Source organism: Echiichthys vipera (genome assembly GCF_963691815.1).
Source record: "Echiichthys vipera genome assembly, chromosome: 20".
Lineage (NCBI taxonomy): Eukaryota > Metazoa > Chordata > Actinopteri > Perciformes > Trachinidae > Echiichthys > Echiichthys vipera.
This window is the reverse complement of record NC_139845.1, coordinates 4,799,670-4,812,695: the sequence shown is the minus strand read 5'-3', so window position 1 is coordinate 4,812,695 and position 13,026 is coordinate 4,799,670. Positions and strand designations below refer to the sequence as shown.

Sequence of the window (13,026 nt, the reverse complement as noted above, 5' to 3'; positions counted from 1 at the left end):
TAGGAACGCCCTCCCTCTCTGAAGTGACCTGTGATTGGCCAAAGTCTCCCATCACAGGCTAGATTTCTCAAAAGCCTTAAAAAACAGAGCCAAGAGGAGGTGCAGAAGTCTGGTTTTCTCTCAGAACACTTGAATTACAGTATGATGAAATATTTGTATGGCTCTTTTTGCACAATGATGCATTAAGGTGTTCTTACCAGACCTCAGTAACTGCTGATCTCTACAAGAGGTTGGTAGCTCGAGGTCACATCCCAACTACCAGCAGAACACACCCAAACCTCAAAGCAAAAATGTTGAGTTGCATTGTGGGTAATCTCAGAACCCATCAGCTAGCCAACTGATGACAATTTAGCCACTGGGGGCAACGGATAATATTTTGGGCTTTCCAATGTAACCAGCGAATACCCGGGGCCAAGACTTCCCCTGTCGAGCGGTGGTCATTGTTTACAGTCCAATTAGCAACTTGAAACATATTTATTTATTTATTTATAAACCGATATCTGCATATGAATGCAACCAAAGCATGCTCAAATACTCATACTACTACAGGGTCTACAAACAGAAACCAGACCACTTCGGCTACTCAAACCTTGTCCTGTTGCTACGGATTCTTTCCTAATAAGAAAATGTTAATAGCGATTGCATTATGGGTAAAGTTGACGCCAAGACGATTCCGCTGAAACTGTCATGCTGAATCAGTGAAGCTCACTTAAGCTCAACCTTTGAGTGACGAAGCACCTGGCAACACACGTAACAGCCTCTCCAGTCAAGGAAATCATGACCTGATAGTCTCAAAGCGCTCACTCACCAGGTCTTTGGATGTGCCCAGTCTCTTCAGCCCGTCCAGGGGCAGGAGGTCAGCGGAGTCCTTGTGTGTGAACTGTGTGGCCTGCTTCAGACGCCTCTGCTGGTGCAGGATGGCTTTATCCCGGATGGCTAGATCACCTTTCTTCGCCTCACTCATGGTCTCGGACTGTAAAGCAGTCTTTTTCTGGTGCTGTGCACAGAAGCACGGAGAGTGTAACCTCGCAGCAGCAGCAGCAGCAGCAGCAGCAGCAGCACTAGGAGCTCTCTGCAGACAGCAGGAGACAGAGTCGATATCCGTGTGCAGAGAGGAGAGAAACCCCCGAATTCAGCTTTTTAAGGATTGCTGTTGAGGTCTTTTTTTAAGAAACAGAATTGCAATTGTTGGCTCTTCCACTCTGTTTTGCCCTTTCCAAAATGTCCTTTTCCCTCTGGGCACCTGCTCTCTCTCTCTCTCTCTCTCTCTGTCTGTCTCTCTCTCTCTCTCTCTCTCTCTCTCTCACTCTCTCTCTCTCTCTCTCTCCCTCTGTTTGTAGTCCTTGGCATGTATTTGTCTCAGCAGCTTTAGGAGCTATTGTCCTGTCTTGGATGCTCCTCTGATGTAGTCATGCATCTTCCTCCTAATGTCTGTTCTGTCTCTCTCAGAGACTGTGTGAGGGTGTGGGGTAGGTGTGAGAGAGAGTGTGTTATTTCCCCTCCCCTCAGTGCCGTCTGTCCTTGGCTCTCTCTCTCTCTCTCTCTCTCTCTCTCTCTCTCTCTCTCTCTCTCTCTCTCTCTCTCTCTCTCTCTCTCTCTCTCTCTCTCTCTCTCTCTCTGTCTTCTGAGCCCTCCTCTTTCTGTCACACACTTGACAGACGCATGCTCACCTCCCCATACACAGCACATTTTTTCAATTGACTCTCAGCCAGAAAGAAACACAAAGACACATCAATCACATGCACTCCGCTGTAAATCTGTGAAAATACTGCCATCCATGCAGCTAAATTATAACAATACATTCCCTACATTGTCTTAAAGTGATAGTTCAGATTTATATAAGAGTGGTTGTATGAGGTAGCCTGCGTTACCTGAAGGCACTGAAGCAAAGGAACGCACTGCTGCAGACAAAAAAGTATTAAAGAAATCAACATCAGTTGAAGTGTACGCTATATTTAGAGTATTTTCACTGCTTTACCTCACTGTCACACAGTCCTATTTAAGTTTATGCTGGGGGAACTGAAGCTGTGATCTTTGCTCTCGTCAAAGCCACCAGACTCCATTGACAAAAACAGTCATTTTACCTCACAAAACACAGGAGTTGCTCTCTCACGGCCATATTTGGTATTCAATGTGAGGCTGATAATCTTCCTAGGGCACGATTCAATCACATTGCTTTTGTCACCCTCTTGGCAAGAAGATAGTCTTTCTTAATTGAAAGCAGGCTACTCTGCCCTCCTGCAAACATTGGGTAAGAGATATGCCACAACTCCTGAAGCTAGAGATATCAGACTGGCTTTACAGCGTCCTGCTGTTAATTTCAGCAGGGTACGGCAACCTTTCATTGCATATCTGCTCGAACAAACATTAGGTTTTGTCCTTTAGTTCAACCTTATATACACTGTCTTTTACTAATACTGTAAGCCACATGTTTGCTTTCTCACACACACCGTACGCCTTGTATTTGTTTTGTTTTTCCTTTCCTTTAAAAAGCTCTTGTCAGTGATACGAGGTCCATTAAAGTCTAATTCCGGCGCAAAATCATGCCATGGTCTTTTTCGGCACAGGGAGAGTCGCTAACAGCTGACCGTGGCTAACAATGATTAGCTCGAGGGCAGTACAGTTAAGGCATTAAAATCTCTTTTTAACCACTAAAACTGCTCAAAATAACAGCAAACCTCTGCAGCAGCATGAGAAGAGTCCCTACACACAAAACAAAGCACCAATGGGCTCCTTCCTTTGGGACTGACTTTGGTAATCCACTTGAATGGACTTTACTATGAGAGGAGTTGGTACAGGGGCCAGTAGGTAAGTCTTTAAAACACTCTTTTGATAAACTCTGGGTTCACTAACTACGTTGTTGCTGCTTTGTTTTGTGTGTAGGGACTCTTCTCATGCTGCTGCAGAGGTTTGGTGTTATTTTCAGCAGTATTAGTGGTTAAAAAAGACGTTTTAATGTCTTCACCGTACTGCACCAAGCTAATCAGTGTCAGCCACGCTCGGCTGTTAGCGACTCTCCAGGATTTCTCTGTTAATAGTAAATAAAATGGAGGAAGAAAAGTCCCGCAGTAACACAAACAAACTAACAAATCGAGGCAGCGGTAAAACAGCAATTCCTGTATGATTACTGTTTTTGTCAATGGAGTCTGGCGGCTTTGAGGAGAACAAAGAACAGCTTTCATTTCCTTCTCCAAACTGGGGACGTGACGACCGCCATCTACTGTAGGTGACACACAGATGATGGATATGTACTTCATATAATCACACATCAAAAAATCTGAACTATCCCTTTAAAAGTGACGCGGCAACACACACACACACACAGAGTCTGTCACTCAGTATCTTGTTTCTAAGCCTGACACAGTTGGCAGTATTAGCCCTGTGAGCAGTGATTGGCCTCGGTGGCCCCTGCTGAGGAGGTGTGAGCGAGATCAGCGCGGTCGAACCCCACAGAGGATCGATCCGGACCACTGACGGCAACAATTGATTTCCTCTGCCTCTACCCTGGAGCAGTTCAGCCAGCGAATTAAAGAAAACCCCAGTTTCACCCGTCACAGCCACACACACAAACAAAAGATTTTTAAAAATGTCACTTCAAACCGTGTTCACGACCTCTGGACTATAACACATTTTTTAAAAACAGTGATGATTCAGTACAGGTGGGAGGTTTCAGGTAATGCGCACATATATTTTTTAAGTATTCATGTCTTTCTTTCTTTTTAAAGTTCATTTCATTGCAAAAGTGGAGGATGATGATGATTTTTCTCTTAAATATGCTGTTTATTTGAAGGAGGGAGTCCTTGTGAAGGTGAAGTGCAAAATACTGTTCGTCTGCTGAGACATTTAATGTTTTAAAAGCATGTGCTTCCCCCTGCTGGACCACAACTGTACTATACATGTTATAAATTTCCCCTAGAGCAGTGGTTCCCAACCTGGGGGGCCCGAGCCCCCAAGGGTGGCGTCAAAGATCCAGGGGGGGTCGTGAAGCCCTCTTGATTTGGGGTTTAATAATTTTAATGTAATTAAAATGTTAAATAAATGAGTAGGCTAAGCATTTAATTCATATATGTGACAAAATCAACTAAAGCCAAGGGCCACATTAAACATTTATTCGTGTATTTCAAATTTTAGATAAATGAATAAGTTATAGGCCTGTATCACGAGGGACAGAGCGTGTGTGACTTGAACGCCTCACGTGCAGCAGTCGTTGCTAGGCGGAGCTAAGGGAGAGATGGCGAAGCATCAGAGGAGACTGCGGACAATGTCAAAAAGAAAACGAGGGGCTACCAAGAAAGTTAGATTGAGTTTGGCTTCATAGAAGCAATGGATACAATTAGAGCAGAATGTATATTTTTAATTTTATAATAATTCATTTTCTTTATTATATTTCAATATGTTACCTGCTTAAATGAATTTGAAAAAAAAAAGAACTTTTTCAAAAGTACAGGTTCTGAAGCTGTTTTTCAGATTCATTTAAACAGGTAACATATTTAAATATGTTAAAGGAAAAGTTTTTTTTTAAAGTCAAGTTCTGAAGAAATATGTTGTAATCATACACAGGTTCTCCTCATATTGTCCCATGCTGTTATAATAACTGAAATATAAAGTATTTCATGTAAAAGAAGTTATGATGTTCCTTATTTTATTTTTATTTTCATGGGGGGGGGGGGGGGGGGGGTCACCAAAGTTTACAATGGTAAAAATATGGGTCCCTTAAGAAAAAGGTTGGGAACCACTGCCCTACAGAACTACAGTATATTAGGACATATTTGACGATCATGTAGGATGGTATTTATTGGAGTTTACAACATTTTTTGGTCATCGGTTGATCATTTAAGGAATTTTTCAGGGTAAAAATGTCAAATATTCCCCAGTTTTGAAGATGGAGGATAAGGTTTTGTTGTTTTATATAATTTATCTCATCTCATCTTCAGCCTCTTATCCGGGGTCGGGTCGCGGGGGCAGCAGCTTTAGCAGGGGACCCCAAACTTCCCTTTCCCGGGCCACATTAACCAGCTCTAACTGGGGGATCCTGAGGCGTTCCCAGGCCAGTGTGGAGATCTAATCTCTCCACCTGGTCCTGGGTCTTCCCCGAGGCCTCCTCCCAGCTGGACGTGCCTGGAACACCTCCCTAGGGAGGCACCCAGGGTTCATCCTTACCAGATGATCCTGAACCACCTCAACTGGCTCCTTATAACACAAAGGAGCAGCGGCTCTACTCCGAGTTCCTCACGGATGCTGAACTTCTGGACTGAAGGTCAGACAAAACACGCAGTTTTAAGCAGTTATCAGTCATGATGCCCGTGTCATGAACTCGTGACATTTTCTACTGTTACTGTTTTTTGTTGCTGTTCTTGTGCATTTGATTGGCAAAGTGACAGTAATCAAAAGATAATCATCAGATTTGGTAGATGGACTTGTACTTATAAAGCGCCTTTCTAGTCTTCTGCCTACTCAAGGTGCTTTCACAGTGTTTGTCACATTCACCCATTCACACAGACATTCACACTGATGGCAGTGGACATCTACAGACCATCTAATCTGATCTGACCATTCACACCACATTTACACACCCATGCGCAGCACGGGGAGCAATTCGGGGTTCAGTGTCTCTTGGGGGAGATGGGGATCGAACCACCAATATGTCGAACAGAGGACGACCCACTCTTCCACCAGGCCAAAAACTCTTGATTTGAATTTCATTTTATGTTGATTTAGTTCTGAATGTAAATAGTGGTGACAGTGAAACAGAAAAATCAGGTTCAAACATTTCTCTCTTCTTGGGATTGGTTGTAATTATAAAACAGGTATCTGAAATCAAGCCATCTGATTGGTTGGTAGCCTTGGTGTAGTCCAACTGTCGCAGGCGACAAAACCAGATTTTTAAAAGGTAAAAGTGTAAATTAAAGCATTATTAACGTAACAGAGCAGCCTGGGTCACTGTCCCTTTATCTGTTATGAACATGGTCATTACTACTGCATTGCATTGTGGGATATTTGTGCTGGAGCAGTGTTTGCGTGCTGTGAGATTGCAACAGAAATAGTCTTTAAATCATGTACTAATAGTTCAGACATACTTAAAACACTTAGACACTGTTTGTTTGTTTTCTTGGACGCAACCAAGCAGCATATGGAGAAATGACACAGCACATAAACGGGTGAAATAAAGGACAGACGGCAAAAGAAGAGCCCTGAACATCGTCTTTATTATCATGACCTAAAGTCCCAAACTGTCAAACAAATAAAGAAATGCAGAGAGAATCTGAAATTCACCAAATCCAACATCACTATCACTGAAAGAGCTGCATTTACCCCCCGAACTTCAGGAGGTTTAGGAAATAAACGTTTGCTTTAAGGGCTCATTCCTCATGTGGGCACACCTCTAAATATTCAACCAAGGAACTAAAAAGTACCTTAACACAGCAGTTTTTGGTCACTTTGCTGGCAATGTAACAAAGTCTTGCATTTTGTGCTTTGTTTTTTTTGTCGTTTTTGTATCAATTAACTGAGGTCGCAGAAGGCACGTGTGCATCGTTCATTTCATTTCATGGAATTACGCTTGAAGCTTTGCTCCGTGCATCTCGGGAAAATAAGACTGTGCAAGTGTACGTTCAACGCGTTAAGCGCACTTTTCATCACACCAAACAATAACGCTCCCGTTAAACTGGCAGTGTAAAACCAAAGCCACGCGTCATGATCATCAGCTATGTACAGTTCAGAAAGACTGAGATACCTTAAGGTTTGTAGTGAATTATGGATAAAGACTTACCGATACCATATTTGGAGTGTAAACATTGGGAATATTGAGGCCCGTAGATTTAAAAGCATGCCATTATGTAACCCCAGTTAGTGTGCCTTCCATGTTGCATTCGACAGCGCTAACCATCCGTTATATATCCTCAAAGCAATTTCAGTCCAAAGCAACTGGACTTGGTTATTTGTCTAGGAAGACGTTTCACCTCTCATCCAAGAGGCTTCATCAGTTCATGTACGCATCTGACCAGGCTGGGACTGGACCAGGACCAGGACCAGGCTGGGACTGGACCAGGACCAGGACCAGGACCAGGCTGGGCCAGGACCAGGACCAGGACCAGGACGGGTCTGGTCCAACTAACTGGTGTGAGATCCAGGTATTTAACCTCTCACAAGGCCGATGATGTCACTGAAACCCTTTGTGCTCCAAGTGCCAACGACCGTCGTTAGAGTGACAGTCGTTGGTGGGAAGTAGGTTTTTCGACTTCGTTAGTGCTCTACTGAGTCTATTGAGTCAGTTAGTTGGACCAGTCCCATCCTGGTCCTGGTCCTGGTCCTGGTCCTGGTCCAGTCCCAGCCTGGTCAGATGCGTACATGAACTGATGAAGCCTCTTGGATGAGAGGTGAAACGTCTTCCTACACAAACAACCAAGTCCAGTTGCTTTGGACTGAAATTGCTTTGAGGAGAACGACGACCTGGACGAATGAAAATCATCCGTTATATAAATAAATCTTCTGTAGATGTTTCCAGAATCCTAAAAGACTCTTCCAACCAACTGGATGTTGCCGGAACAGGAAGTCCGCTTCACGGTATAAAAAAAACCTGTTTCCCAGTCCAAACAAAGATGCATCAGGTCAGTCAGGGAGGAAACAACAGCTGCAAGTCGTGAAACACGTTACAAATCTTTTAGATGCTGCGGCAGAATAAATACTTTCTCTTTAACGACCCTGGCAACTCCCGACCTTCTAAAGCTTTCCACATTATCATCTCTTATACATCGTTATGTCTCAGAGATGATGTCCACTCTGACTTTAGTGTTAATGCATGAGAGGCACAGACTGGGGCGAGCTGCTCTGATGCCGATGACCTACGGGGCCGCGGCGCTTCATCACTTTCATACTCGTCATTGTAGCTTTCTGTATTTGCATCCACAGCAGTATGTACAATGAAGTGCGGGTTTTTTTGGTTGTTTTTTTTTGAGGCACAAAGATCACGAGGCATCAAACCTGGCAACCGGACACTGTTCCCACTAATGCCAGAACAAGCAAGCGGCACACTGGCCCAGTTTAATGCCGCGTGGGCGCCACTGTCTCATTCACAGCACGTTGGGGAGGTAAAGCGAACACAGCAGCATGTTCTGACCCAGAGCCGGGAAGCGCCTGAAGGCCTCCCAGGCGTCAGAGAAGACGTTGTACTTGAGGAAGACGCGGTGCTCCAGGCTGGTGGGCAGGCTGACGTCCCGGCTCATGATGTAGATGCCGTCGTTGTGCAGCGTGCACGTCAGGTTCAAGCCCGACTTGGACGTGTTCTCCTTCAGCTGGATCCACTCCCCCGTGGAGACGTTGTAGGACTGCACCGTCAGCACGTCCTCCGTCTGGCTGGGGCGCCGCTGCCGCCGGCCCGTCTCCAGCTCGTGGGTGTAGCCGCCCACCAGGTAGATGGTGTCCTCCACCGACAGCATCTGCTGCTTGCGGATGTGCGCCGGACAGGAGCGAAACACCGTCCAGGTGTCCGAGGTGGGGCAGTAACGGAGGACACTCGTGTTCCTGTCTGACACAAAAACAAAGAACCCGTTTCTTTCAAATCAACATGTGGCAGCGGCGAAGGTGCAGAAAGCACGAGGACGCTGTTTTTTAATCCTGACACGCCACAAACACGAACATCCACCAACAAAAACAAACCTCATCCTCCTATTAAACCCCATTCTGTGAGCAAAATATGCTTTTGGGCAGAAAAAACTACTTTATCATCCAGTGCAGCCACCAATGCCTATCCCCTATATACTGTATGTATACATAACTTACTGTATTTAGTTCATATATACAGCAGTTTATAATATAGAAATAATCCCACAACAGGCAATTAGTTACGAGCTGCTTGTGCACAAACATGCACCAAGGAGCTAAAATGGGAATAAAAATAAATGAATATTGCTGCAAAAGTTTAAAAAATGTCATTAAAAAGGAAAGAAGGGAGGATTTAAAAGTCCTAAAGCAGGGAGGATACATGTTTGTGTTAGGAGAAGGTGAAACATTACTTTATTATATTATTATTAGATGGAAACAGGTGAATTTACTGAATATTTACATATATGATGAGGTCATTAATAATAATAATAATCGTCATTTATGTTCACTGCAATCATCACATAACATACAGTTTACTGTAGCAGCAAAGGTGTGTGTGTGTGTGTGTGTGTGTGTGTGTGTGTGTGTGTGTGTGTGTGTGTGTGTGTGTGTGTGTGTGTGTGTGTGTGTGTGTGTGTGTGTGTGTGTGTGTGTGTGCGTGTGCGTGTGCGTGTGCGTGTGCGTGTGCGTGTGCGTGTGTGTGTGTGTGTATATGTAAAAGGTACTCAGAAGGCTGCTTTCCAAATTAATAACTTAAATAAAGAATAACTATTATACATAAACAAAATGTATTAAACTGTCAACTCATTCTAAATGAACACTGAAAAAAATAAAGACAAATAAAATAAATAGCAAAATAAACATGTTCAGTATCAGTCAATTGCTGACCGTTTAAATAAAGCATAAAGAAGGGACACCCACCTCTGGCAGTGTACCCCCCCATGACGTAGATCATCCCCTGGCACTCACAGGCAGAGAACTCAGCCAGTGGGTCGGGCATGGAGGACACACAGGTCCACCAGTCCTGTTCTGGGCTGTAGCACTCCACGGTGCCCAGACTCTGGCCTCCGACAGCGAACACCTTCCCCTGCACCGCCAGCAGCTTGAAGTTGGACCTGACGGAGAAGACGCAGTAAGTGTAGCGCGCACAAACACACACAAATTTAAAGAGTCTACTTTTAGTTGTTTTGTAGTCCTTTTGCGTCACTTCTTGGTTGTTTTGTTTGTTTTTGTAATTGTTCTTCTTCTTTTTTTAGTCATTTTTGCATCTTTTGTGGTGGTTTTGCATCTATTTTAAGACATTTTGCATCTTTTTGTGCTGGTTTTGCATCTATTTTTAGTCATTTTGCATCTTTTTGTGGTGGTTTTGCATCTATTTTTAGTCATTTTGCATCTTTTTGTGGTGATTTTGCATCTATTTTTGGTCATTTTGCTTCTTTTTGTGGTGGTTTTGCGTCTATTTTAAGTCATTTTGCATCTATTTTAAGTCATTTTGCATCTTTTTGTGGTGGTTTTGCATCTGTTTTTAGTCATTTTGCATCTTTTTGCAGTGGTTTTGCATCTATTTTTAGTCCTTTTGCATCTTTTTGCAGTGGTTTTGCATCTATTTTTGGTCAATCTGCATCTTTTTGTGGTGATTTTGCATCTATTTCTAGACATTTCGCATCTTTTTGTGGTGGTTTTGCATCTGTTTTTAGTCATTTTGCATCTTTTTGTGGTCATTTTTTGTCTATTTTCAATCATTAAGCATAATTTTATGTCTCTTTGTGGTCCTTTTTGGTCGTTTTGTGTCATTTAGCATCTCTCTATGATAATTTTACAGCAAGGGGCCTGTGTGTGGTAGGCCCGATCAGTGATCGATCCATTGACTACAGATAATTGAGAGGAAACATGAAGTCTTTACCTCTTCTGGTTGAGCGGAGCCACCTGGTTCCACTCGTTCCTGCAGGGGTTGTAGCAGTGCACCGCAGAGATCTCCTGACTGGTCATCCTGTATCCACCCACGATGAACAGGTAGTTATCGAGGACAGCTGAACCATACCCTCTGACGTTGATCATATCTGGAGGCAGGTTGTTTGCGAGTGGTTTCCAGCGCTGCTCCATCTCCCCATACCTCAGCATGCTCCAGGGTTCATCCTGATCCGGCACGTCCAGGGAGAGACAGGTGAAGTCTCCTATGGCCACCAGGGTGGCGGTGCCTTTCATGCGCATCTCCCTGACTTGACCTCTGACAGCAGAGGGGAGGCTGCTGAACTCCGGCCGCCTCAGCATGGGGTGATAGTAGCAGCTCATGTATTTGAGGCAAGCATGGCGCAGGTCGTGAGTCCCGTAGACTTCAGAGAGGCTGTACAGCTCCACGCAGTTGTCCAGGCGGATCTCCGAGGTGAGCAGCTTGAGGATGGAGGTGACCTGCAGGAAGGAGGCGGTCTCAATCAGGTCCTCCAGAGTCTCGTTGACCACCTGCACCTTGGAGGTGTTGATGAACTCCAGGACCAGCTCCAGGCCGGGGACGCTGAGCCCCTGCAGCTGCACAGAGTCCTCCGTGGACTCCTTCATCCCGGAGCTGTAGAGCGCACGGAAGTAGTCGCTCTTTTCGATCAGCTTCTTTTTATTCACCTGGTAGATTTTGTCATCCATGACGATGGCGATGACCTGCTCAGAGGACATGGTGAAGACAGCGTGGTTGTTGTGTTTTTGTTTTTCTTTCAGGCTCCTCCAGCGAGTCACAGTTTACATTTCACCGGCGAGGGAGCTCTGTGGCCGGTCTATATATGGTCATGCTGAGCCCGTAGAGAGCCGCGGAGCTGCTGCGGACAAAAGCGCACTTTCCTCGGGTATTCATGCCTCGACAGTCCGATACAAAGTCCCGCACACGTCGGTCAGATGGTGCAGTTTATCTCTGACAGTGGCAGTAACGTTGCATAAGCCTTTATCATGACAGGCAGCCGAGCTGTCACATTGTAACTGTTTTGATTCCGCACTCTACGTCACTTCCTGTTTTTGTTCCTGTTTGTTTTGGTGCAGAGCTGCTGCCCCCTGAAGGTGACTGCACGAAACACTACACATGCTTTCAAATAGGTTTTATTTTATTACACTTTTTACAATTAAAGGTCCTCACAGCCCCTTAACCACAATAATACAGATATAAAATAAAGAAAAACATTCAGTTAAATGATGAATAATCAACCAAAATAAATTACTTAAGTCTCAATAATAATAATAATAAATAATGCATGAATAAATAAATTATAATTGTGGTGGTTTAGCATCTTTTTGTGATGGTTTTGCATCTATTTTTAATCATTTTGAATCTTTTTGTGGTGGTTTGCATCTATTTTTAATTCTCTTTTGCATCTATTTCCCAGTCATTTAGCATCTCCTCGTGGTGGTTTTGCCTCCCTCTAGTAATTTAATGTCTCTTTGTGGACTTTTTTGTTTTTTTTGTCTATACTTGTGATCATTTTTCAGCAACATTTCCTGAGTCAGGGCCCCTGACCTAATGTGATCTGCAGTTTATAAGATAGATTGGTAGATATTGGACCAAATTTGCTTAAAAACTGACAAAAGTTGTTTCAGAATTTTAGATTTCAACATGTAGACTAGGAGATACCTGCCACACATAGAAATATAGTAATAGAAATGCTGTAAAACAACAACAACAATAATGTGACCTCTTAATGTTCAACAAGTCATAAACACAATGTGTCAGAGTTAACGTGCATGTGATGGGTAACAGAAAGTAGACTTGTGTGTGTGTGTGTGTGTGTGTGTGTGCATGTGTGCGTGTGTGTGTGTGTGTGTGTGTGCGTGTGTGCGTGCGTGTGTGTGTGCGTGTGTGCGTGCGTGTGTGTGTGTTTGTTTGCACGGTGCAGGTGTGCCAGTGTACCATCTGTGAGGTCAACTCTGCTGAGTGTGTGATTTAATTATCAAACACTTAATGGAGTCTAGCGTCTATTTCATACAATCATGAAACAAAATACACACATAAATAAATATATACATAAATAAACAAAGCACAAGTTGCGTCCCACTGACCCACAGTTGATTCGGTGTCTTGTGCGTCTTTATCGAAGCCAAAGAAAGAGAGAAACTTATATTTTAGTCTTGTGTAAATCACTTTATTGTTGTTTGTCTTATATTTTAATTAGAAATCCTCGTTTTCCTACACAGGGACCCAGTTTGAGTCCTGAGTTCACTCTTACATGTTTAACTTAGAGAAGAATTGATTGTTTTTAAAGATAAAAGAGCAAAAATGCAGAAATCATCCTCCTGTTTGGACCTAAACTAAATTATTTTATTGTGTTAAGCTGTTGCTCATTGGTCGGTGCACAGTTATAATGAGCTCAGCAGCCTGCAGGCCTCAGGTCCAGCTGTCAATCAAGATAACGTGTCATCCACTCATGGCGTCACTGTCTGAATGAGGCT

At 43.8% G+C, this 13,026-nt stretch overlaps 2 protein-coding genes across 2 annotated transcripts in view; both read right to left on the bottom strand.

Annotated features, from left to right (window-relative positions):
• The window catches only part of nrip2 (nuclear receptor interacting protein 2), a 35,099-nt gene extending 33,843 nt beyond the window's left edge, over positions 1-1,256 (bottom strand). Inside the window, exon 1 of the mRNA XM_083934957.1 lies at positions 809-1,256. Within this exon, the coding sequence (XP_083791083.1) occupies positions 809-964 (156 nt within the window). The 5' untranslated portion in view covers positions 965-1,256. The remainder of the gene's footprint in view (positions 1-808) is intronic.
• Positions 1,257-8,069: 6,813 nt separating this feature from the next.
• Positions 8,070-11,545, bottom strand: klhl42 (kelch-like family, member 42; the record flags this gene model as incomplete). Its single annotated transcript, XM_083935303.1, has 3 exons — positions 10,505-11,545; positions 9,523-9,716; positions 8,070-8,524 (listed from the first exon to the last, which is right to left on the bottom strand). Exons 1-3 carry the CDS (start codon positions 11,266-11,268, stop codon positions 8,070-8,072), a joined length of 1,413 nt encoding a protein of 470 aa, XP_083791429.1. The 5' UTR covers positions 11,269-11,545.
• Positions 11,546-13,026: the final 1,481 nt, after the last annotated feature.